Source organism: Ranitomeya variabilis, chromosome 2, assembly GCF_051348905.1.
Source record: "Ranitomeya variabilis isolate aRanVar5 chromosome 2, aRanVar5.hap1, whole genome shotgun sequence".
Classification (NCBI taxonomy): Eukaryota; Metazoa; Chordata; class Amphibia; order Anura; family Dendrobatidae; genus Ranitomeya; species Ranitomeya variabilis.
Window position 1 is genome coordinate 374773600 of NC_135233.1, and position 27123 is coordinate 374800722.

Consider the following 27123-nt stretch of genomic DNA (forward strand, 5'->3'; position numbering starts at 1 on the left):
CTCACTGCCGACTATGCTTCCCCATTGACTTGCATTGGGTTTCGTGTTTCGGTCGATCCCCGACTTTTAGCGATAATCGGCCGACTGCACTCGACTCGACTCTGGACAAAATCGGGTTTCCCAAAACCCTACTCGATCTTAAAAAAATGAAAGTCGCTCAACCCTAATGACAAGATGGGGAGACTTTTAAGCCGCAATGCTCCTCTGGGAAATATGCAAATTGTCTCTTCAGAGAGGAAGAGGTCTAGAACTCTAGCGCCATCTATAGAAAGTAGAAATCCTAAAAGTCAACATCAACCCTTTAATGAGCCCTGTAACATGAATTAGGATATTTGCCAAAACCAGGTTCTCAGTTAGCAGACACTGTGTTTTGGGTACTGCCCCTCGTCAGTGCAAAGAGTTATTACAGAATTATACGAACTATATGGTAAAAAGAAAAATGATTATGGCATTGGACATGGTAGGATGAAAGAACAAAAACATACTGCGGCTAATAATGTGTGAGCGACTAGTGGTAACAAAAGCATCATCACCAGCACTGACAGCAGCTGCAGGCAGGGCAGTGGTACTACAAAACGTATGCTACACTAGGCCTCCTGTTTGTCTTGCAAGCATATTATTGGGGAAGAAGTGGAGAACATTATGGAATTTATAATGTATCACTCGGCTCAGTCTCAGCAGGATAATGTTACCTCTGACAGTGACACCGTCAGTTTGAGTTTGTGGTTTGCTCAGAACAGTTTGCTTGATTGCAAATGCCACAGAAGGATAATTTTTGAAACTTTTTTTATTTAAAAAACATGAAAAGTCTGTACTGCACTGTGCTATTAAATGGGCTGTTGGTTACTAACGAGCTACCATCCATTTCTTTAATGAGATCATTTTGATATTACTAAGGTTGTGTTTTTATTAAAGGTTGACTTGCTCTATGTTACTGTCCACATTACACATGCCATGTGCCAACTGACCACCATGAGCATCTAACTTATTTCTGTTATTTGGTTTGCTTTCTTCCAGGGCCAATCAGTACTACTACAAAACATCCACCAGCTACAGCCACACCACCTATTACTACACAACGGCCAACAACTACAACCAAGACACCTACTACTGAAGGTATATCAACCAACTTACTAAACTTATCAAAGGGTTTTGATTCTTCAGCCTCGCTGTATGGCTTCTTTCCAAAATTAGAGATTCTCAAAAAAAATTTGAAATTAGCAGCCTGATTTTTCTTTTTGCCTCCTTCCTTGGCCAAGGTGGCAGATCATGTCCACCCTGTATATAGAATGCTGATGACAATAATATTCATGTCTTCTGAATATAGGAAATGATCAGTGCTGGTGCCTTCCTCAACACTGCAGCCCAGATATGTACTACCGTCATCTATGTCCCCTTATACCATGTGGATGTCCACGTAAGTAAGATTTTCCTCAATATTTTTTAGCAGTGATCTCTTTAAGGCAGAATTTTAAAATGCATTTGCAGTATTGAATCTATATAGGAGAAATTATCTGCTCTGATTCAGTTCTAAGGCTGTGATGGCAGCAAAGGTTGACTTGCTCTATGTTAGACATGTCAGTGTTCGCATCACATAAGTTATGTGCCCACTGACCTGACCACCATTACATTGTTTTGTTTCTTAGGAATTATTTTACTTTTTTCTTTCTTTTCTGCTTTGTTTTGTTCCATGGACAGTCAGTACTACTGGAGCGCCCCCACTGCCGCAGGGCAGAGGGGTACCCGGTACCGGGCCTCTGAGTCTCTGTCGATGGGGTTGTCACGGTGGCTAGACCCGGTCCGTGACCCAGCTGAGGGGCGTCCAATAAAAGGGTGTGGGGATGGTGGTGATGTTGTGGTGCAGCGTAGGTCGCAGCAAATAACGAGGACACAGGGATGCAGTCTCTTTACCTCTTTACTGAAGGTTTCAGGATCTTCAGTCCGGAATACGGTTAACCGGGCTGCGCAAGTCCGGCCGGTCCGATGGCACCTCCAGAGTTCCCTTTGCAGGTGGAAATCTGTGCCTACCTTCTAGCGCTTGTGTGTTGTGGTCCTCCCCTGCTGTGCTTACGGGATAGTCCCCACAACTGTTGTGTCTGTTTCTTAAGTTCCCTCACAACTCGATTATGATGTTCTTCTTCGTCCCCCAGATGCTATGGATAGGACGCACCCGTATGACGGGTAGGCTCGGAGTTCTTCCGGGACCCTAGAGTCGCCCCTCTCCAAATGTTGCCCCCTATGTCTTCTTAGGTGATTTGGGTGAGACAGCCAGCCTATAACTGACTGTCCTGCTGTTGGTTTGAAGCTAGGCCTGGAGCTCTATACTTCCTCGGCCTTTCCGGCCACTGGCTGCGCGCCTCAGTAGGATGTTGCCTTGTCTTACAGCACGACTCCTACTGGTGTTTCTCCTTGTTGCGTTGATCTCGTTTCTCACTCTCCTCACTACACCTCGCTTCTTATCCTTTCTTAGGATGCTGCCGCACGTGGGGCAGGCGCAGCTCCGTAACTTTCTCTCTAGTTCGCTAGGTCTCTGCCAGGATCCCACTCCTGACAAGGACCCCCCTGAGTCTCTCCCCGAAACACCCTCTGCCACAAGATGTTGCATGTTCGATTCCCAGTCAGCTTCTCTTCTAACTTCCTATCTAACCCCCAGTTTTACCAGACTGTGAGGAGTGGCCTAATACATAGCGCCCTTAGCTCCCCCTGGAGGCCAGACTGTGAAGTGTACTGTGTGTCTGTGATACCTGGTCAGGTGAACTCCTTCAGTGCCATCAGACGTACCATAGCCCCCCTTAGTGGCGGAGCAACAGTACTGCAATGACCAGGACTCTGGGGCGCTGCACTCCCCCCCGGTTAAATCCAGTACTCCTGGACTGGGAAGAAAACAACAATACATGTCAGCAAAAAGACATACAATTTTTGAAATGCAATAACAAGTAAACTTTTAACAGAGCTTCCCTTTTTGGGAGGTGAGGACACTTGAACGTTACAAACATGGTTAAATACTTTTAAGTAACATACTATAAATAACTTCTTTTACCCAACCGGGTATTCTACTTAGTGCACTTTCTGAACAATAATTTAACATTGCCTTTAAGGATGTACACACTAAATCCACTAAAGACCTTCTTATAAAACACTATAAGGCTAATCAACTTTTCTTCATTCTCCATCTTTACATCTGCAGGACCGCCTGTCTATCTGCCCCAGGCCTGCTGCCTCTCGTTCTGTTGCAGGACCGCCCCTTTCCGCCCGGGCCTTCTGCCTTTCTGCTACTATACACAGTATAGGACGTACCATCCATCTCTCAATTCAAGATCACTGAGCCATCTCTGTATGTCTCCTAGGAGGACTCACTGACTAACCCCATACGGGTTCACTTTCTGTCCTCATTCTTCTAGCAACATCATTAAACATTTCTCACAATTAACTAGTTAGCTACATATAACTTTTACATATTGGCATTATTACTATTTAACTATCTTAAGGCAACACTATTCGTAAGTGCAACACGTGAACATTCCCTTTAAGAAGGAACCAAGTGTCTATGAGGTAGTGCAACTTCTCAAGCTGCAAGTCTGTATACAGTAAGGACTCCGGTACTGTTTCCAGGAACAGTTTCTTCGCAAAGAGTCCTTTTCTTTTGTAAAACCAGTAGAGGGCACCTTTAAGAAGGTGCAAACTATTTACAGTGAGTTTGTAATCATGCAGTGTTCATGATCCAGCAGTTCTTTTCAACAAGGATGAACGAGAAACAAAAAAAAAACAAAAAGGCAATAATAGGGATCCCGGGTAAACGAAGGGATCCCTTTAAGAGTTAACCCTAGACGGGTTTAAAGCAGCAAAAAGCAGGGAAACAAGCAGTTAACTATTTACATATCCATGGCATCGAGGTTTACTCTCGCTCTGGCGGCCGTAGCTCCGCATAGACCTCGCTCGGCAAGGTGATCGGCGAGATCAGGGCCTTTAAGAAGTGCTCCATACCCGTGGCCCGATCCCAGGGTGTAAGGCGCCGGAGTCTATAGGTCCCAGGGAGAGGGGGTACCGCGACGGGGCCTATCAGCAAGTCCCCTGCTGGCGAGGCAGGGTCGTTCTTCATACCTGCTTCAGATGCGGTCCCTCCGGTGCCGATCTGCTCCGTCTCCGCTGGGGCCTGGAACACCAGTTGCAGGGCCTTGCGCTGCGGCGTTGTCATCTCCATTTGCAGCACCTCACTTTCCGGCAGGGCCTTGCTTTCTGGCTTCAGACCGGACGAGGCTGCCAACAGACGTCTGATGAGGCTCCCGATGAAGGTCTTCTTCCACCCGGCCTCAGCGCTCAGCTGCGTCCGCCGGAGTTGGTCGCCGAGCTCATCCACTCCGGCCTGCAGGAAGTGAATATCAGCGGTGGAGGCTTGGTTGCGGTGTCCCTCTGGGTAGCTGGGGGAGTTCTCTGCTCCTACCCCACGCTCCGGCTCTGGGTGGCTCGCCATGACGTCCTCCATGTCGCTGACTTCTTCTTCCTGGTCCTTTTCCCGCTCTCTCCTTCGTGGGCGGTTTCGCTTTTGTTGTCTCCGCCCCCCATTGAGGATCAGTAGGCGGATCTCGGCTGCTGACGGACACGTCCTCAAGGGGCAGAAATATTTAGACTGGGCGGCCATTGTCTTTCGCGCTCTCCAGCTTGTCTATGACCACTCCATGCCCTTCTTCTCCTGCGCTCTCCTTAGCGCTGTAATGGCGGCGGTTTTGGCGGGAACTTCTGGCGGCAAGTGGCAATACACAGTCTTTGCAATAAGTCACAGTCCAAGCACAATTCAATCACAGTTCCAAGGCACACATGACCTGATTCTTCAGGCTTAAGTAGATCCTGTTCGTGACGCCAAGTTGGAGCTCCCCCACTGCCGCAGGGCCGAGGGGTACCCGGTATCGGGCCTCTGAGTCTCTGTCGATGGGGTTGTCACGGTGGCTAGACCCGGTCCGTGACCCTGCTGAGGGGCGTCCAATAAAAGGGTGTGGGGATGGTGGTGATGTTGTGGTGCAGCGTAGGTCGCAGCAAATAACGAGGACACAGGGATGCAGTCTCTTTACCTCTTTACTGAAGGTTTCAGGATCCTCAGTCCGGAATACGGTTAACCGGGCTGCGCAAGTCCGGCCGGTCCGATGGCACCTCCAGAGTTCCCTTTGCAGGTGGAAATCTGTGCCTACCTTCTAGCGCTTGTGTGTTGTGGTCCTCCCCTGCTGTGCTTACGGGATAGTCCCCACAACTGTTGTGTCTGTTTCTTAAGTTCCCTCACAACTCGATTATGATGTTCTTCTTCGTCCCCCAGATGCTATGGATAGGACGCACCCGTATGACGGGTAGGCTCGGAGTTCTTCCGGGACTCTAGAGTCGCCCCTCTCCAAATGTTGCCCCCTATGTCTTCTTAGGTGATTTGGGTGAGACAGCCCGCCTATAACTGACTGTCCTGCCGTTGGTTTGAAGCTAGGCCTGGAGCTCTATACTTCCTCGGCGTTTCCGGCCACCGGCTGCACGCCTCAGTAGGATGTTGCCTCGTCTTACAGCACGACTCCTACTGGTGTTTCGCCTTGTTGCGTTGATCTCGTTTCTCACTCTCCTCAATACACCTCGCTTCTTATCCTTTCTTAGGATGCTGCCGCACGTGGGGCAGGCGCAGCTCCGTAACTTTCTCTCTAGTTCGCTAGGTCTCTGCCAGGATCCCACTCCTGACAAGGACCCCCCTGAGTCTCTCCCCGCAACACCCTCTGCCACAAGATGTTGCCTGTTCGATTCCCAGTCAGCTTCTCTTCTAACTTCCTATCTAACCCCCAGTTTTACCAGACTGTGAGGAGTGGCCCAATACATAGCGCCCTTAGCTCCCCCTGGAGGCCAGACTGTGAAGTGTACTGTGTGTCTCTGATACCTGGTCAGGTGAACTCCTTCAGTGCCATCAGACGTACCATAGCCCCCCTTAGTGGCGGAGCAACAGTACTGCAACGACCAGGACTCTGGGGCGCTGCACTACTACACATCCTCTAACAACTAATATCGTACTTTCTACCACCACAGAACCCCCAACAATTACCACCAAGCCACCTACTACCACAGAAAGCCCAACAACTACAACCAAGCCACCTCCTACCATGGACCGCCAAACAACAACAACAACCATGCCATCTACTCCTGAAGGTATCTTACTTAATTTATGAAACTTACTATAGGATATTGGTTCTTCATTCTTGCTATCTGGCAGTTTTTCATTTGAAGAGTCTTTCCAACAAAATTTATTTTGGAATCAACCTAATGGAACTGAAATGAGCAGACTGATTTTCCTATTCGCCTCCTTCCTTGCCCGATATGACAGATCATGTCCACCCTATATAAAGAATGATGATGACAATAATATTCATGTCTTCTGAACATAGGAAATGATCTGTGCTGGTGCCTTCCTCAACACTGCAGCCCAGATATGCACTACCGTCATCTATGTCCCCTTATACCATGTGGATGTCCACGTAAGTAAGATTTTCCTCAATATTTTTTAGCAGTGATCTCTTTAAGGCAGAATTTTAAAATGTATTTGCAGTATTGAATCTAAATAGGAGCAATTATCTGCTCTGATTCAGTTCAAAGACTGTGATGGCAGCAATGGTTGACTTGCTCTATGTTAGACATATCAGTGTTCGCATCACATAAGTCATGTGCCCACTGACCTGACCACCATTACATTGTTTCCTTTCTTAAGAGTAATTTTACTTTTTTCTTTCTTTTCTGCTTTGTTTTGTTCCATGGTCAGTCAGTACTACTACATATCCTCCAACAACTAATATCGTACTTTCTACTACCACAGAACCCCCAACAATTACCACCAAGCCACCTACTACCACAGAAAGCCCAACAACTACAACGAAGCCACCTCCTACCATGGAACGCCAAACAACAACAACCATGCCATCTACTACTAAAGGTATCTTACTTAATTTATGAAACTTACTATAGGACATTGGTTCTTTATTCATGCTATCTGGCAGTTTTTCATTTGAAGAGTCATTCCAACAAAATTTATTTTGGAATCAACCTAATGAAACTGAAACGAGCAGACTGATTTTCCTATTCGAATCCTTCCTTGTCCGATATGACAGATCATGTCCACCCTATATAAAGAATGATGATGACAATAATATTCATGTCTTCTGAACATAGGAAAGTATCACTGCTGGTGCCTTCCTCAACACTGCAGCCCAGATACGTACTACAGTTATCTGTGTCCTCTGATACCGTGTAAATGTCCACGTAAGTAAGATTTGCCTCAATATTATTTAACCCGGTGATTTTTTTTAAGGCCGAATATTACAATTTATATGTTGTACTGAATCGATATAGGTGTAATTATCTGCTCTGACTCAGTTCTGGACATATTGTTGTACAGTACTGTGCAGAGTGTAGGAAGTTGTGGAAAAAATGCTGCAATGTGAGAGCGCTTCAAAAATAATAGTGTAATTGTATATGTTATCAATGAACAGAATGCAAAGTGAATGAGGAAATGAGGAATATACGTCAAATCATTATTCTTTGTGACCACTAGAGATGATGGAAACGATTCTACTCGAATCAAATTCAATTCAGATTTTATGAAACTGGTTGGTCCCGGCAAATTCAAACTATTTCCAAATTGATTTCTTTGATATGCCCAAAAAGTATTCCTCACCTTTACACACATTGAAGAAAAGTAAATCAATCATATAAGGCTGACATGACTTAAGACACTACCGTGCAGGCTTCCCCATAATGCTTTTCAGCCATTACATCACGAGGAACAGAGCAGCCAATCAGGAGAGACTATCATAGCCTGTGTAAAAGCTGAGGCAGGGAATGCAGCAGCTGATTAAGGTTGATTTTAGGAGCGTGAACAGATGTCAAAGCTCACAGCTCAGCAATGGAGATGGAAAGAGAAAGCCCTTAAACGGTGGACAAATACTTCAGGCATTAATAAGTTGAATGTCTGCAGCCATGAAAATAAGAGTATTGGTATATGAGTAATATAGAATTTCCATTGATATGCGGAGAAAGAGAAAGGAGAGGTGTAGCTGGCATCCATTCTGCTGAATTTGAATTACAAATACACATTTTTTTCATTCTTAAAGAGAATCTTACACTAGTTTTTTTCATCTACATGTGTTTTAGTAGTCAAATTTTACATTTTAAAGCATCCCACGAATACTGCACTCTGTCGCAGATGATGGCTCTTTTAATGTCTACCAACCTAGCATTTCTTTATTTATCATTATTAGAAAGATATGGTAGTTTTATTTATTTATTTATTTTTTAAATCAAAAATTGAAAAAAAATCTAGCCATTTAACCCCTTAGTGACATAGCCAATTTGGTACTTAATGACCGAGCCAATTTTTACAATTCTGACCACTGTCACTTTATGAGGTTATAACTCTGAAACGCTTTAACAGATCCTGCTGATTCTGAGATTTTTTTTTGTGACATATTGTAATTTATGATAGTTTTAACATTTCTTCGATATTACTTGCGATTATTTATGAAAAAAATGGAAATATGGCGAACATTTTTAAAATTTTGCAATTTTCAAACTTTGTATTTTTATGCCCTTAAATCAGAGAGATATGTCACAAAAAATAGTTAATAAATGACATTTCCCACATGTCTACTTTACATCAGCACAATTTTGGAAACAACATTTTTTTTTGTTAGGGAGTTATAAGGGTTAAAAGTTGACCAGCAATTTCTCATTTTTACAACACCATTTTTTTTAGGGACCACATCACATTTGAAGTCATTTTGAGGGGTCTATATGATAGAAAATACCCAAGTGTGACACCATTCTAAAAACTGCCCCCCTCAAGGTGCTCAAAACCACATTCAAGAAGTTTATTAACCCTTTACGTGCTTCACAGGAACTGAAACAATGTGGAAGGAAAAAATGAACATTTAACTTTTTTTGCAAACATTTTACTTCAGAACCATTTTTTTTATTTTCACAAGTGTAAAAACGGAAATTTAACCATAAATTTTGTTGTGCAATTTCTCTTGAATATGCCGATACCCCATATGTGGAGGCAAACCACTGTTTGGGCGCACCGCAGAGCTTGGAAGAGAAGGAGCACTGTTTTACTTTTTCAATGTAGAATTGGCTGGAATTGAGATCGGACACCATGTCGCGTTTGGAGAGCCCCTGATGTGCCTAAACAGTGGAAACCCCCCACAAGTGACACCATTTTGGAAACTAGACCCCTTAAGGAACTTATCTAGATGTGTGGTGACACTGGTGAGCACTTTGAGCCCCCAAGTGCTTCACAGAAGTTTCTAACATAGAGCCATGAAAATAAAAAATAGCATTTTTTCCATAAAAATGATCTTTTTGCCCCCAAACTTTTATTTTCACAAGGGTAAAAGGAGAAATTAGACCACAAAAGTTGTTGTGCAATTTCTCCTGAGCACGTCGATACCCCATATATGTGGGGTTAAACCACTGTTTGGGCGCACCGCAGAGCTTGGAAGAGAAGGAGTGCCGTTTTACTTTTTCAATGTAGAATTGGCTGGAATTGAGATCGGACGCCATGTTGCATTTGGAGAGCCCTGATGTGCCTAAACAGTGGAAACCCCCCACAAGTGACCCCATTTTGGAAACTAGACCCCTTAAGGAACTTATCTAGATGTGTGGTGAGTAGTGTTGAGCATTCCGATGCTGCAAGTATCGGGTATCGGCCGATACTTGCTGTATCGGAATTCCGATACCGGGATTCCGATACTCTTGTGGTATCGGGTATCGGGTATCGGAACAACATTAATGTTAAAATGTGTAAAATAGAGAATTAAAATAAAAAATATCGCTATACTCACCTGTCCGACGCAGCCGGGACCTCAGCGCAGGAACCGGCAGCGTTGTTTGTTTAAAATTCCCGCTTTTACATGGTTACGCGAAGTCCCGGCTTGTGATTGGTCAGGGCGGCCATGTTGCCGGGCCGCGGACCAATCACAGCAAGCCGTGACGAAAATACGTCACGGCTTGCTGTGATTGGTCCGCGTCCCGGCAACATGGCCGCCATTAACCAATCACAAGCCGTGACGTCACGGGAGGCTGGAAACGCGCTCATTTTAAAAAGGGCGCGTGTCCAGCCTCCCGTGACGTCACGGCTTGTGATTGGTTGCGTCGCGGTCAACCAATCACAAGCCGGGAGGCTGGACACGCGCCCATTTCAAAATGAGCGCGTCCAGCCTCCCGGCTTGTGATTGGTTGATCGCGGCGCAACCAATCACAAGCCGTGACGTCACGGGAGGCTGGACACGCGCCCATTTCAAAATGAGCGCGTCCAGCCTCCCGGCTTGTGATTGGTTGATCGCGGCGCAACCAATCACAAGCCGTGACGTCACGGGAGGCTGGACACGCGCCCATTTTAAAATGAGCGCGTGTCCAGCCTCCCGTGACGTCACGGCTTGTGATTGGTCAGGGCGGCCATATTGCCGGGACGCGGACCAATCACAGCAAGCCGTGACGTAATTTCGTCACGGCTTGCTGTGATTGGTCCGCGTCCCGGCAACATGGCCGACCTGACCAATCACAAGCCGGGAATTCACGTAACCAAGTAATAGCGCGATTTTTAAACAAACAACGCTGCCGGTTCCCTCGCTGAAGTCCCGGCTGCGTCGGACAGGTGAGTATAGCGATATTTTTTATTTTAATTCTTTCTTTTACACATTTATATGGTTCCCAGGGCCTGAAGGAGAGTTTCCTCTCCTTCAGACCCTGGGAACCATCAGGGATACCGTCCGATACTTGAGTCCCATTGACTTGTATTGGTATCGGGTATCGGTATCGGATTGGATTCCGATACTGTGACGGTATCGGCCGATACTTTCCGATACCGATACTTTCAAGTATCGGACGGTATCGCTCAACACTAGTGGTGAGCACTTTAAACCCCCAAGTGCTTCACAGAAATGTATAAAGTAGAGCCGTGAAAGTAAAAAATCCTTTTTTTTCCCCTCAAAAATAATTTTTTAGCCTGCAATTTTTTTATTTTCTCAAGGGTAACAGGAGACATTTCACCCCAAAATCTGTTGACCAGTTTGTCCTGAGTACGCTGATACCCCATATGTGGGGGGGGGCACTGTTTGGACACCCATCGGGGCTCGGAAGGAAGGAGCGCTGCTTGGAATGCAGACTTTGATGGGATGGTCCGCTGGCGTCATGTTGCATTTGCAGAGCTCCTGATGTACCTAAACAGTAGAAACCCCTACAAGTGACCCCATTTTGGAAACTAGACCCCCCACGGAGCTTATCTAGATGTGCGGTGAGCACTATGAACCCCCAACTGCTTCACAGAAGTTTATAATGTAGATCCATGAAAATAAAAAAAATCATATTTTTTCCACAAAAATGATTTTTCAACCCCAAATTTTTACTTTCACAAGGGTAACAGGAGAAATTGGACCCCAAACTTTGTTGTGCAATTTATGCTGAGTAGGCTGATACCCCATATGTGGGGGTAAACCACTGTTTGGGCGCATAGCAGAGCTCGACAGGGAAGGAGAGCCGTTTTGGAATGCAGACTTTGATAGAATGGTCTGCGTGCGTTATGTTGCGTTTGCAGAGCCCCTGATGTACCTAAACAGTAAACAGTAGAAACCCCCCACAAGTGACCCCATTTTGGAAACTAGACCCCCAAAGGAACTTATCTAGATGTGTGGTGAGAACTTTGAGTGCCCAAGTGCTTCACAGAAGTTTATAATGCAGAGTTGTGAAAATAAAAAAATATTTTTTTTTCCACAAAAAAGATTTTTTAGCCCCCAAGTGTTTATTTTTACAAGGGTAACAAGACAAATTGGACACCAAAAGTTGTTGTCCAATTTGTCCTGAGTACACTGATACTCCATGTGTGGGGGGGCCACTGTTTGGGCGCATGGCAGAGCTCGGAAGGGAAGGAGCGCCATTTTGGAATGCAGACTTTGATAGAATGGTCTGCGTGCATTATGTTGCGTTTGCAGAGCCCCTGATGTACCTAAACAGTAGAAAATCCCCACAAGTTAACCCATTTTGGAAACTAGACCCCTCAAGGAACTTATCTAGATGTGTGGTGATAACTTTGAATGCCCAAGTGCTTCACAGAAGTTTATAATGCACAGTTGTGAAAATAAAAAAATATTTTTTTTTCCACAAAAAAGATTTTTAGCACCCAAGTTTTTATTTTCACAAGGGTAACAGGAGAAATTGGACCACAAAAGTTGTTGTGCAATTTATCCTGAGTACGCTGATGCCCCATATGCAGGGGTAAACTACTGTTTGGGTGCCTGGCAGAGCTCAGAAGGGAGGGAGCACCATTTGACTTTTTGAGCGCAAAATTGGCTGTGGCATTTGGAGACCCCCTGATGTACCTAAACAGTGGAAACCCCCCAATTCTAACTCCAACCCTTACGCCAACACACCCCTAACCCTAATCCCAACCCGATCCATAATCCTAATCACAACCCTAACGATAATCACAACCCTAACCCCAAAAAACCCTAATCCCAACCCTAACCATAACCCTAATCAGAATAATAAATCCAACACACCCCTTATCCTAATCTCAACCCTAACCTCAAACCTAACCCTAATCTCAATACACCCCTATCCCTAATCCCAACCCTAACCTTAACCCTAATCCCAAACCTAACCCTAATCCCAAACGTAACCCTAATGCCAACCCTAATCCAAACTCTAATCCCAACTCTAAACCCTAACTTTAGCCTCAACCATAGCCCTAACTTTATCCCCAACCCTAGCCCTAACTTTAGCCCCAACCCTAACCCTAACCCTAGCCCTAACTTTAGCCCCAACTCTAACCCTAACACTAGCCCTAACTTTAGCTCCAACCCTAACCCTAACCCTAAATTTATCCCCAACCGTAACCCTAACCCTAAATTTGGCCCCAACAATAACCCTAACCCTAAATTTAGCCCCAACCCTAACCCTAGCCCTAAATTTAGCCCCAACCCTAACCCTAACCCTAGTTTTAGCACCAACTGCTCTAGCTGCCGGCCGGCCATATAGCAGGGTCCCCGAATCCCCCTATTTCTCTATCCTCTGATGTGCAATCACATCAGAGGACAGAGAATTACACATCGCTTTTTTTTTGCGGTCGCCGGTAAAGAATTAATTACCGGCGATCGCAAAACAGGGGTCGGTAAAAACCGACCCCGATCATGTTCTTTGGCCGGCGGGCGCACTGCGCATGCGCCCTTCATTTTTTGGCCAGAACAAGATGGCGGTGTCCATCGGGAGCCACGAGGAGCACCGGGGGAGACAGGTGAGTATCGGGGACCCCATTTCTCTGTCCTCTGATGTGCGATCACATCGGAGGACGGAGAAATTAAATGGGAAATCGCTTTTTTTGTTTTTTTTGCGACCGCCGGTTAAATACCGGCGATCGCAACCTGGGGTCGGTAAAGAAACCCCAAATCATGTTCTCTGGGGTCTCAGCTACCCCTGGTAACTAAGACCCCAGAGAAAATCCGACTCTGGGGGGCGCTATTCACTTTTTCCACAGCGCTGTTAATTAACGGCGCTGTGGTTTAAGTACCCTTAACTGCCGCCGTTAAAAGGCGTATCGGCTGTCGTTAAGGGGTTAATTGCACATGTCTGTTTTTTCACACCTATTTACCTAGTCCAATGTGACAACTGTACATGCCAAACTAGCACTGCGGCCTGCTACCACATGTCACTTTCTATATGTGTACATATGTATATAAAATTTCTTTTTATGTTCTTTTTAACAAGGTTTGAATAATTGGGGTTGAAAAGATTATCAAAAGTTAATTATAGTATTATACAAATCGTCTCTTCAGAGAAGAAGAGGACTAGAACTTTAGCACCACCTACAGGAAGTAGCAATCCTAAAAGTCAATATCGACCCTTTGCGAGCCTTTTCATATGATATAGGATATAAGCCAAAACCAGAATCTCAATTTGCAGACACTGTGTTTCGGGCTACTGCCCCTCATCAATGAAGAGTGTGAGAACTGGTTTGGCTTAGTGAGAGGCGTCTGACCCGGTACAAGGGGTAATGTTTCTCCTTGAAGAGTGTGACATGTCAAGTATGCCAAGATGAGGAGACTTTTAAGCCGCAATGCTCCTCTGGGAAATATGTAAATTGTCTCTTCAGAGAGGAAGAGGTCTAGAACTCTAGTGCCATCTATAGAAAGTAGAAATCCTAAAAGTCAACATCAACCCTTTAATGAGCCCTGTTACATGAATTAGGATATTTGCCAAAACCAGTGTCATGATCCGTTCCAGGGTTTATTAGTGTCTGCCCTTTTTTCTGGACGGATCATGTCAAGGGTTAACTGTGCTCTGCCTCATTTTGGGTTCAGGTTTGCTATTTAGCTCCCATGAATCTTGCTGGCAGTGTCAGCTATAGTTCTGCCTTTGGCGTGTTAACCTGACCCTGCTGGTAGCTCTTGATTTGCCCTTCTGTGAACCCTGACTTGTCCTTTGTCTGTTAACTCCCTATGTCTCCCTTTTTCCCAGTGTTTCTCTGTCTGTCTGCTTGATTCTCCGGTTCTGATCTCCTGGCTTGGTTTTTTACGCTGTTGCTGTTTGTCCATTTTGTACCGTATATTGTCCGTTCTTGTTTACTGATCTCTGGCTACGGTTTGACTATCCATCTGTCTTATCCTATAAATACTGTCGTGCTATCTCGTGCTTTTGACTCGGCTTGCCTGACCACTCTCTCGCCACTTGGTGGCATCTGTTCTGCCGTCCTGTGTGTGCAGTCTTACTTTCCTCTCAAACTCTGGAGGTTGTGCCGTACTGCACTGCAGCAGCCTGACAACCAGATTCTCAGTTAGCAGACACTGTGTTTCGGGTACTGCCCCTCGTCAGTGCAAAATGTTATTACAGAATTATACGAACTATATGGTAAAAAGAAAAATGATTATGGCATTGGACATGGTAGGATGAAAGAACAAAAACATACTGCGGCTAATAATGTGTGAGAGACTAGTGGTAACAAAAGCATCATCACCATCACTGACAGCAGCTGCAGGCAGGGCAGTGGTACTAAAAAACGTATGCTACACTAGGCCTCCTGTTTGTCTGGCAAGCATATTATTGGGGAAGAAGTGGAGAACATTATGGAATTTATAATGTATCACTCGGCTCAGTCTCAGTAGGATAATGTTACCTCTGACAGTGACACCGTCAGTTTGAGTTTGTGGTTTGCTCAGAACAGTTTGCTTGATTGCAAATGCCACAGAAGGATAATTTTTGGAACTTTTTTTTATTTAAAAAACATGAAGAGTCTGTACTGCACTGTGCTATTAAATGGGCTGTTGGTTACTAACGAGCTACCATCCATTTGTTTAATGAGATCACTTTGATATTACTAAGGTTGTGTTTTTATTAAAGGTTGACTTGCTCTATGTTACTGTCCACATTACACATGCCATGTGCCAACTGACCACCATGAGCAATGTAACTTATTTCTTTTATTTGGTTTGTTTTCTTCCAGGGCCAGTCAGTACTACTACAAAACATCCACCAGCTACAGCCACGCCACCTATTACTACACAACGGCCAACAACTACAACCAAGACACCTACTACTGAAGGTATATCACCCAACTTACTAAACTTATCAAAGGGTTTAGATTCTTCAGCCTCGCTGTCTGGCTTCTTTCCAAAATTAGAGATTCTCCAAAAAAATTTGAAATTAGCAGACTGAATTTTCTTTTTGCCTCCTTCCTTGGCCAAGTTGGCAGATCATGTCCACCCTGTATAAAGAATGCTGATGACAATAATATTCATGTCTTCTGAACATAGGAAATGATCGGTGCTGGTGCCTTCCTCAACACTGCAGCCCAAATATGCACTACCGTCATCTATGTCCCCTTATACCATGTGGATGTCCACGTAAGTAAGATTTTCCTCAATATTTTCTAGCAGTGATCTCTTTAAGGCAGAATTTTAACATGTATTTGTAGTATTGAATCTAAATAGGAGAAATTATCTGCTCTGATTCAGTTCTAAAGCAGTGATGGCAGCAAAGGTTGACTTGCTCTATGTTAGACATGTCAGTGTTCGCATCACATAAGTTATTCGCCCACTGACCACCATTACATTGTTTTATTTCTTAGGAATAATTTTACTTTTTTCTTTCTTTTCTGCTTTGTTTTGTTCCATGGACAGTCAGTACTACTACACATCCTCCAACAACTAATATCGTACTTTCTACCACCACAGAACCCCCAACAATTACCACCAAGCCACCTACTACCACAGAAAGCCCAACAACTACAACCAAGCCACCTCCTACCATGGAACGCCAAACAATAACAACCATGCCATCTACTACTAAAGGTATCTTACTTAATTTATGAAACTTACTATAGGATATTGGTTCTTCATTCTTGCTATCTGGCAGTTTTTTCATTTGAAGAGTCTTTCCAACAAAATTTATTTTGGAATCAACCTAATGGAACTGAAACGAGCAGACTGATTTTCCTATTCCAATCCTTCCTTGTCTGATATGACAGATCATATCCACCCTATATAAAGAATGATGATGACAATAATATTCATGTCTTCTGAACATAGGAAATGATCACTGCTGGTGCCTTCCTCAACACTGCAGCCCAGATATGTACTACAGTTATCTGTGTCCTCTGATACCGTGTAAATGTCCACGTAAGTAAGATTTGCCTCAATATTATTTAACCCGGTGATTTTTTTTAAGGCCGAATATTACAATTTATATGTTGTACTGAATCGATATAGGTGCAATTATCTGCTCTGACTCAGTTCTGGGCATATTGTTGTACAGTACTGTGCAGAGTGTAGGAAGTTGTGGAAAAAATGCTGCAATGTGAGAACGCTTCAAAAATAATAGTGTAATCGTAATATGTTATCAATGAACAGAATGCAAAGTGAATGAGGAAATGAGGAATGAATATAAGTCAAATCATTATTCTTTGTGACCACTAGAGATGATGGAAACGATTCTACTCGAATCAAATTCAATTCAGATTTTATGAAACTGGTTGGTCCCGGCAAATTCAAACTATTTCCAAATTGATTTCTTTGAAATGCCCAAAAAGTATTCCTCACCTTTACACACATTGAAGAACAGTAAATCAAACATAAAAGGCTGACATGACTTAAGACACTACCGTGCAGGCTTCCCCATAACGCTTTGCAGCTATTACAACACGAAGAACAGAGCAGCCAATCAGGAGAGACTATCATAGCCTGTGTAAAAGCTGAGGCAGGGAATGCAGCAGCTGATTGAGGTTGATTTTAGGAGAGTGAGCAGATGTCAAAGCTCACAGCTCAGCAATGGAGATGAAAGAGAAAGCCCTTAAATGTTGGACAAATACCGCAGGCATTAACATGATGAATAACTGCAGCCAAGAAGATAAGACTATCGGTATGCGAGTAATATAGAATTTCAGTTGATATGTGGATAAAGAGAAAGGAGAGGTGTAGCTGGCATCCATTCTGCTGAATTTGAATTACAAATACACTTTTCTTTCATTCTTAAAGAGAATGTTTCACTAGGTTTTTTTTCATCTACCTGTGTTCTAGTAGTCAAATTTTACATTTTAAAGCATCCCACGAATACTGCACTCTGTTGCAGATGATGGCTTTTTGGATATCTACCTACCTAGCATTTCTTAGTTTGTCTTTATTGGAAAGATACGGTATTTTTTTTTTTTTTTTTTTAAATAAATCAAAAATTGAAAAAATTTAGCCATTTAATTGTGCATGTCTGTTTTTGCACACCTATTTACCTAGTCCAATGTGACAACTGTACATGCCAAACTAGCACTGCGGCCTGCTACCACATGTCACTTTCTATATGTGTAGATATGTATGTAAAATTTCTTTTTATGTTCTTTTTGACACGGTTTGAATAATTGGGGTTGAAAAGATTATCAAAAGTTAATTATAGTATTATACAAATCGTCTCTTCAGAGAAGAAAAGGACTAGAACTTTAGCGCCACCTATAGAAAGTAGCAATCCTAAAAGTCAATATCGACCATTTAACAAGCCTTGTCACATGACTTAGGATATAAGCCAAAACCAGAATGTCAATTTGCAGACACTGTGTTTCGGGCTACTGCCCCTCATCAATGAAAAGTGTGAGATCTGGTTTGGCTTAGTGAGAGGAGTCTGACCAGGCACAAGGGGTAATGTTTCTCCTTGCACAGAGTGACATGTCAAGTATGCCAAGATGAGGAGACTTTTAAGCCGCAACGCTCCTCTGGGAAATATGCAAATTGTCTCTTCAGAGAGGAAGAGGTCTAGAACTCAAGGGCCATCTATAGAAAGTAGAAATCCTAAAAGTCAATATCGACCCTTTAATGAGCTCTGTGACATGAATTAGGATATTTGCCACAACCAGAATCTCAGTTTGCAGACACTGTGTTTCGGGTACTGCCCCTCGTCAGTGCAAAATGTTATTATAGAATTATACGAACTGTATGGTAAAAAGCAAAATGATTATAGCATTGGACATGGTAGGATAAAAGAACAAAAACATAGTGTGGCTAATAATGCGTGAGCGACTAGTGGTAACAAAAGCATCATCACCAGCACTGACAGCAGCTGCAGGCAGGGCAGTGGTACTACAAAATGTAAGCTACACTAGGCCTCCTGTTTGTCTGGCAAGCGTATTATTGGGGAAGAAGTGGAGAACATTATGGAATTTATAATGTATCACTCGGCTCAGTCTCAGTAGGATAATGTTGCCTTTGACAGTGACACCGTCAGTTTGAGTTTGTGGTTTCCTCAAAACAGTTTGCTTGATTGCAAATGCCACAGAAGGATAATTTTTGAAACTTTTTTTATTTAAAAAACATGAAGAGTCTGTACTGCACTGTGCTATTAAATGGGCTGTTGGTTACTAACGAGCTACCATCCATTTCTTTAATGAGATCATTTTGATATTACTAAGGTTGTGTTTTTATTAAAGGTTGACTTGCTCTATGTTACTGTCCACATTACACATGCCATGTGCCAACTGACCACCATGAGCAATCTAACTTATTTCTTTTATTTGGTTTGTTTTCTTCCAGGGCCAGTCAGTACTACTACAAAACATCCACCAGCTACAGCCACGCCACCTATTACTACACAACGGCCAACAACTACAACCAAGACACCTACTACTGAAGGTATATCACCCAACTTACTAAACTTATCAAAGGGTTTTGATTCTTCAGCCTCGCTGTCTGGCTTCTTTCCAAAATTAGAGTTTCTCCCAAAAAAATTGAAATTAGCAGACTGATTTTTCTTTTTGCCTCCTTCCTTGGCCAAGTTGGCAGATCATGTCCACCCTGTATAAAGAATGCTGATGACAATAATATTCATGTCTTCTGAATATAGGAAATGATCAGTGCTGGTGCCTTCCTCAACACTGCAGCCCAGATATGCACTACCGTCATCTATGTCCCCTTATACCATGTGGATGTCCACGTAAGTAAGATTGTCCTCAATATTTTTTAGCTGTGATCTCTTTAAGGCAGAATTTTAAAATGTATTTGCAGTATTGAATCTAAATAGGAGAAATTATCTGCTCTGATTCAGTTCTAAGGCTGTGATGGCAGCAAAGGTTGACTTGCTCTATGTTAGACATGTCAGTGTTCGCATCACATAAGTTATTCGCCCACTGACCACCATTACATTGTTTTCTTTCTTAGGAATAATTTAACTTTTTTCTTTCTTTTCTGCTTTGTTTTGTTCCATGGACAGTCAGTACTACTACACATCCTCCAACAACTAATATCATACTTTCTACTATCACAGAACCCCCAACAATTACCACCAAGCCACCTACTACCACAGAAAGCCCAACAACTACAACCAAGCCACCTCCTACCATGGAACGCCAAACAACAACAACCATGCCATCTACTCCTGAAGGTATCTTACTTAATTTATGAAACTTACTATAGGACATTGGTTCTTCATTCATGCTATCTGGCAGTTTTTCAATTGAAGAGTCATTCCAACAAAATTAATTTTGGAATCAACCTAATGGAACTGAAACGAGCAGCCTGATTTTCCTATTCGAATCCTTCCTTGTCCGATATGACAGATCATGTCCACCCTACATAAAGAATGATGATGACAATAATATTCATGTTTTCTGAACATAGGAAAGTATCACTGCTGGTGCCTTCCTCAACACTGCAGCCCAGATATGTACTACAGTTATCTGTGTCCTGTGATACCGTGTAAATGTCCACGTAAGTATGATTTGCCTCAATATTATTTAACCCGGTGATTTTTTTTAAGGCCAAATTTTACAATTGATATGTTGTACTGAATCGATATAGGTGCAATTATCTGCTCTGACTCAGTTCTGGACATATTGTTGTACAGTACTGTGCAGAGTGTAGGTAGTTGTTGAAAAAATGCTGCAATGTGAGAGCGCTTCAAAAATAAAAGTGCAATTGTATATGTTATCAATGAACAGAATGCAAAGTGAATGAGGAAATGAGGAATATACGTCAAATCATTATTCTTTGTGACAACTAGAGATGATGGAAACGATTCTACTCGAATCAAATTCAATTCAGATTTTATGAAACTGGTTATTCCCGGCAAATTCAAACTATTTCCAAATTGATTTCTTTGATATGCCCAAAACGTATTCCTCACCTTTACACACATTGAAGAAAAGTAAATCAATCATATAAGGCTGACATGACTTAAGACACTACCGTGCAGGCTTCCCCATAACGCTTTGCAGCCATTACATCACGAGGAACAGAGCAGCCAATCAGGAGAGACTATCATAGCCTGTGTAAAAGCTGAGGCAGGGAATGCAGCAGCTGATTGAGGTTGATTTTAGGAGAGTGAGCAGATGTCAAAGCTCACAGCTCAGCAATGGAGATGAAAAGAGAAAGCCCTTAAATGTTGGACAAATAACGCAGGCATTAACACGATGAATAACTGCAGCCAAGAATATAAGAGTATCGGTATGTGAGTAATATAGAATTTCAGTTGATGTGCGGAGAAAGAGAAAGGAGAGGTGTAGCTGGCATCCATTCTGCTGAATTTGAATTACAAATTCACTTTTCTTTCATTCTTAAAGAGAATCTTTCACTAGGTTTTTTCATCTACATGTGTTCTAGTAGTCAATTTTTACATTTTAAAGCATCCCACGAATACTGCACTCTGTTGCAGATGGTGGCTTTTTGGATGTCTACCTACCTAGCAATTCTTAGTTTGTCTTTATTGGAAAGATACTTTTTTTTTTTTTTCAAAAGAAATCAAAAATTGAAAAAATGTAGCCTTTTAATAGTGCATGTCTGTTTTTGCACACCTATTTACCTAGTCCAATGTGACAACTGTACATGCCAAACTGACACAGCGGCCTGCTACCACATGTCACTTTCTATATGTGTACATATGTATATAAAATTTCTTTTTATGTTCTTTTTGACAAGGTTTGAATAATTGGGGTTGAAAAGATTATCAAAAGTTAATTATAGTATTATACAAATCGTCTCTTCAGAGAAGAAAAGGACTAGAACTTTAGTGCCACCTACAGGAAGTAGCAATCCTAAAAGTCAATATCGACCCTTTGCGAGCCTTTTCATATGATATAGGATATAAGCCAAAACCAGAATCTCAATTTGCAGACACTGTGTTTCGGGCTACTGCCCCTCATCAATGAAGAGTGTGAGAACTGGTTTGGTTTAGTGAGAGGCGTCTGACCAGGTACAAGGGGTAATGTTTCTCCTTGCAGAGTGTGACATGTCAAGTATGCCAAGATGAGGAGACTTTTAAACCGCAATGCTCCTCTGGGAAATATGCAAATTGTCTCTTCAGAGAGGAAGAGGTCTAGAACTCTAGCGCCATCTATAGAAAGTAGAAATCCTAAAAGTCAACATCAACCCTTTAATGAGCCCTGTTACATGAATTAGGATATTTGCCAAAACCAGAATCTCAGTTTGCAGACACTGTGTTTCGGGGTACTGCCCCTCATCAGTGCAAAATGTTATTACAGAATTATACGAACTATATGGTAAAAAGAAAAATTATTATGGCATTGGACATGGTAGGATGAAAGAACAAAAACTTACTGCGGCTAAGAATGCGTGAGCCACTACTGGTAACAAAAGCATCATCACCAGCACTGACAGCAGCTGCAGGCAGGGCAGTGGTACTACAAAACGTAAGCTACACTAGGCCTCCATTTTCTCTGGCAAGCGTATTACTGGGGAAGAAGTGGAGAACATAATGGAATGTATAATGTATCATTCGGCTCAGTCTCAGCAGGATAATGTTACCTCTGACAGTGACACCGTCAGTTTGAGTTTGTGGTTTGCGCAGAACAGTTTGCTTGATTGTAAATGCCGCAGAAGGATAATTTTTGGAACTTTTTTTCTTTAAAAAAAATATGAAGAGTCTGTGTACTACATTGGGCTGTTGGTTACTACCGAGCTGCCATCCATTTCTTTATTGAGGTCACTTCGATATTACTAAGGTTGTGTTTTTATTAATGGTTGACTTGCTCTATGTTACTGTCCACATCACACATGCTATGAGCCAACTGACCACTATGAGCAATCTAACTTATTTCTCTTATTTCATTTGTTTTGTTCCAGGGCCAGTCAGTACTACTACACAACATCCACCAACTACAGCCAAGCCACCTATTACTACACAACAGCCAACAACTACAACCAAGACACCTACTACTGAAGGTACATCACCCAACTTACTAATCCTATCAAAGGGTTTTGATTCTTCAGCCTCGCTGTCTGGCTTCTTTCCAAAATTAGGGATTATCTACCAAAATTAGAAATTAGCAGCTGGATTTTTCTTTTTGCCTCCTTCCTTGGCCAAGTTGGCAGATCATGTCCACCCTGTATAAATAATGCTGATGACAATAATATTCATGTCTTCTGAGCATAGGAAAGGATCAGTGCTGGTGCCTTCCTCAACACTGCAGCCCAGATATGTACTACCGTCATCTATGTCCCCTTATACCATGTGGATGTCCACGTAAGTAAGATTGTCCTCAATATTTTTTAGCTGTGATCTCTTTAAGCAGAATTTTAAAATTTACTTGTAGTATTGAATCTAAATAGGAGAAATTATCTGCTCTGATTCAGTTCTAAGGCTGTGATTGCATCAAAGGTTGACTTGCTCTATGATAGACATGTCAGTGTTCGCATCACATAAGTTATGTGCCCACTGACCACCATTACATTGTTTTCTTTCTTAGGAAAAGTTTTACTTTTTTCTTTCTTTTCTGCTTTTTTTTTGTTCCATGGACAGTCAGTACTACTACACAACCTCCAACAACTAATATCATACTTTCTACTACCACAGAACCCCCAACAATTACCACCAAGCTATCTACTACCACAGAAAGCCCAACAACTACAACCAAGACACCTCCTACCATGGAACGTGAAACAACAACAACCATGCCATCTACTCCTAAAGGTATCTTACCTAATTTATACAAATTGTCTCTTTGGAGAGGAAGAGGACTAGAACTCTAGTGCCACCTATTGGAAGTAGTAATCCTAACAGTCAATGCTGACCCTTTAACGAGCCTTGTCACATGACTTAGGAAAAAAACAAACCAGAATATAATTTTGCAGACACTGAGTTTTTTGGTACTGCCCCTCATCAGTACAAAGTGGAATTATGTTTTGGACCGGTGAGAGGCGTCTGACCGGGATCCAAGGGGTAATGTTTCTCCCTGCGGAGAATCACATGTCAAGAATGCTGAGAAGAGGAGGCTTCTAAGCCGCAATGCTCCTCTGCGAAATATTAAAATTTTCTCTTTAAAGAGAAAGAGGACTAGAACTCCGGTAGCAATCCTACAAGTCAATATCAACCCTTTGCAAGCCTTTTCACATGACTCAGGACATAAGCCAAGACCAGAATCTCAATTCTCCGACACTGTGTTTCGTGGTACTGCCCCTCATCAATGAAAAGTGTGAGATCTGGTTTGGCTTGGTGAGAGGCTTCTGACTGGGATACAAGGGGTAACGTTTCTCCTTGCGGAGAGTGACATGTCAAGTATGCCAAGATGAGGAAACTTTTATGCCGCAATGCTCCTCTGGGAAATATGCAAATTGTCTCTTCAGAGAGGAAGAGGACTAGAACTGTAGCACCACCCATAGGAAGTAGAAATCCTAACAGTCAACATCAACCATTTAATGAGCCTTGTCACATGACTTAGGATATTTGCCAAAATCAGAATCTCAGTTTGCAGACACTGTGTTTCGGGGTACTGCCCCTCGTCAGGGCAAAATGTTATTGCAGTATTTTACGAACTATATGGTAAAAGAAAAGTGATTATGGCAATGGACGTGGTTGGATGAAAGGAAAAAAACATACTGGGGCTAATAATGCATGAGCGACTAGCGGTAGAAAACCATCATCAATAGCACTGACAGCAGCTGCAGGCAGGGCAGTGGTACTACAAATCGTATGCTACACTAGGCCTCCTGTTTGTCTGGCAAGCGTTTTACTGGGGAAGAAGTGGAGAACATAATGGAATTTATAATGTATCATTCGGCTCAGTCTCAGCAGGATAATGTTACTTCTGACAGTGACACCGTCAGTTTGAGTTTGTGGTTTGCTCAGAAGAGTTTGCTTGATTGCAAATGCCACAGAAGGATAATTTCTGGAACTTTTTTATTTGAAAAACATGAAAAGTCTGTACTGCACTGTGCTATTAGTTGTGCTGTTGGTTACTACCGAGCTACCATCCATTTCTTTAGTGAGATCACTTTGATATTACTAAGGTTGTCTTTGCATTAAAGGTTGACTTGCTCTTTGTTACTGTCCACATCACACATGCTATGTGCCAATTGGCCACCATGAAATTTTCCTCCTTTTTATGAAAAATTAACTTTTTTCTTTTTTTTTGCTTTATTTTGTTTCAGGGCCAGTCAGTACTACTACACAACATCCACCAACTGCAGCCACAACACCTATTACTACACAACAGCCAACAACTACAACCAAGATACCTACTACTGAAGGTACATTACCCAATTAACTACACTTATCAGAGGGTTTTGATTCTTCAGCCTCGCTGTCTGGCTGATTTACAATGGAAGAGATTCTCTCCTAAAATAAGTTTTTGGAAAAATCAATGCAATGCAGCTGAAACTACCTACCCACTTTTACTATTTGCCCTCTCCCTTTACTCCATTTGCTCTACGCTGTACAAAGGATTATGATGATGATAAACATATTCATGCCTTATCGACATAGCAATGAAAAAATGCAGGTACCTTCCTCAATATTGTAATCCAGATATGCAGTATAGTTTTCTATGTCCTTTTATACCGTGTCAATGTCCACATAAGTATCATTTACCTCAGTATTTTTGATGCCTCCACATTACAATCCATCACACACAGCATGATTACCACATAGACCCCCCCACCCCAACATACAGTATGATACCCTCAGAAATCCCACACACACAGTATGATATCCTCACAAATCCCCCACACACAGTATGATACCCTCAAAAATCCCTCACATACAGTATGATAGCCTCACGAATCCCCCACACACAGCATGATATCCTCACAAATCCTCCACACACAGTATGATACCCTCAGAAATCCACCACACCCAGTATGACACCCTCACAAATCCCCCACACACAGTATGATATCCTCACTAGAGTTGAGCAACTTTTACTTTTTTCGGATCGAGTTGGGTTTCGCGAAACCCAACTTTGTCAAAAGTCGGGTCGGGTGAAATCGGCCGATTATTGTGAAAATTCGGGGGCCTACTGAAACACGAAACCCAATACAAGTCAATGGGGAAGCAAAGTCGGCAGTGAGTGGAGGACAGGAAAACACCTACAGTGCCCATTTTAATGCCAAAAACATCAATTCTTATTACTTAAGTTTGTCAATCTTAATTTACTTTATAATAATAGTTAGGCATTGAAAACTGGGGGTCATTTGGCTAAAGTTGTGGGGGGGTAGGGCTTGCTCAAGATTTTTGTGGGCCCAGGAAACGCGGAATACATCACGGCAGAGGAGCAGGGAGAGGTAAGTATTTAATCTTTGCAAGTGCTGTGATCCTGAGCAAGCAGGGGGTGCCCACTCGTTCGTAGGAAGGTGCAGATGAAAGTGCAGGTTCCTTCATCAGGTGGGAGGGGCATAATCATTGGCGACGTCACTGGCACAGGGTCCCTCATAGCGGGTGGCGCCTCCCACTGGCAGAGACACTTTTGCGTACTATGAGGGGCCCTGTGCCAGTGACGTCGCCAACGAGTGTGCCCCCGCACCTGATGAAGGAACCTGCACTTTCATCTGCACCTTCCTCTTTGTCCCTGTGTAAGGTGGTATAGTATGCGGGAAGGGGAACCTGACTTTCAGCAGGGTCAGATTCTGGCTGTGTAGAGTGCAAGGGGAATGTAGTGGTCTGGGTCAATGTACCAGCAGACTCATCTAGCAGTGGCTGGGCAATGGGCAGGATGAGGAGGAAACACAGTTAGTAGGCCCAAATAACACAGTAGGATAAATGCAGTTCAAATGTGGTAACAGGACTAAACAGGCGGCATTGCTTTGTTCAGTGGAGGAAAACTGTAATGAGTGGCAGACACAGTTAGTAGGCCCAAATAATAAAGTAGGATAAATGCAGTTCAAATGTGGTAACAGGACTAAACAGGCAGCATTGCTTTGTTCAGTGGAGGAAAACTGTAATAAGTGGCAGACACAGTTAGTAGGCCCAAATATTAAAGTGGGCTAAATGCAGTTCAAATGTGAATATAAGCAATGTAATCACCCAGAAGATCTACTCTGAATGTCTCTGACTAAATATCAAACAATTAACAGCAAAGTCAGCCCTTTAAATCCTAGTAAAACTTAGCATTTATTAATACACCTAAAAATAAAAACATAATTCAAAATTGTATACATAAAGTGCTCATAATTAACAGTGCACTAGATAAAAAATGGCACAATCTCACCCAAATTGTTAGCTGGCCCTCAGATACTGCTCCATATACCAAGAGACCAGATGATGGGGAGAAAGGACATCAAGACCAAATAAACGACATAGGGGGGGAGTGGGGAACACGGGGGCCTCTTTTACCCTGTCGTGCCCTCTGCAGTCAACTCCCGCCCTTAC

The 27123-nt window shown here is 42.9% G+C and overlaps 1 protein-coding gene across 1 annotated transcript in view; it reads left to right on the forward strand.

Annotated features, from left to right (window-relative positions):
• LOC143806081 (uncharacterized) overlaps positions 1–27123 on the forward strand; it is an 84823-nt gene that overhangs the window by 39643 nt on the left and 18057 nt on the right. The window contains exons 12-29 of the mRNA XM_077286016.1: positions 1018–1116; positions 1328–1417; positions 6046–6165; positions 6402–6491; positions 6827–6943; positions 7180–7269; positions 15497–15595; positions 15807–15896; positions 16227–16343; positions 16581–16670; positions 19062–19160; positions 19372–19461; positions 19792–19908; positions 20145–20234; positions 22605–22703; positions 22915–23004; positions 23335–23451; positions 24909–25007. Of these exons, the coding sequence (XP_077142131.1) occupies positions 1018–1116; positions 1328–1417; positions 6046–6165; positions 6402–6491; positions 6827–6943; positions 7180–7269; positions 15497–15595; positions 15807–15896; positions 16227–16343; positions 16581–16670; positions 19062–19160; positions 19372–19461; positions 19792–19908; positions 20145–20234; positions 22605–22703; positions 22915–23004; positions 23335–23451; positions 24909–25007 (1803 nt within the window). The remainder of the gene's footprint in view (positions 1–1017; positions 1117–1327; positions 1418–6045; positions 6166–6401; positions 6492–6826; positions 6944–7179; positions 7270–15496; positions 15596–15806; positions 15897–16226; positions 16344–16580; positions 16671–19061; positions 19161–19371; positions 19462–19791; positions 19909–20144; positions 20235–22604; positions 22704–22914; positions 23005–23334; positions 23452–24908; positions 25008–27123) is intronic.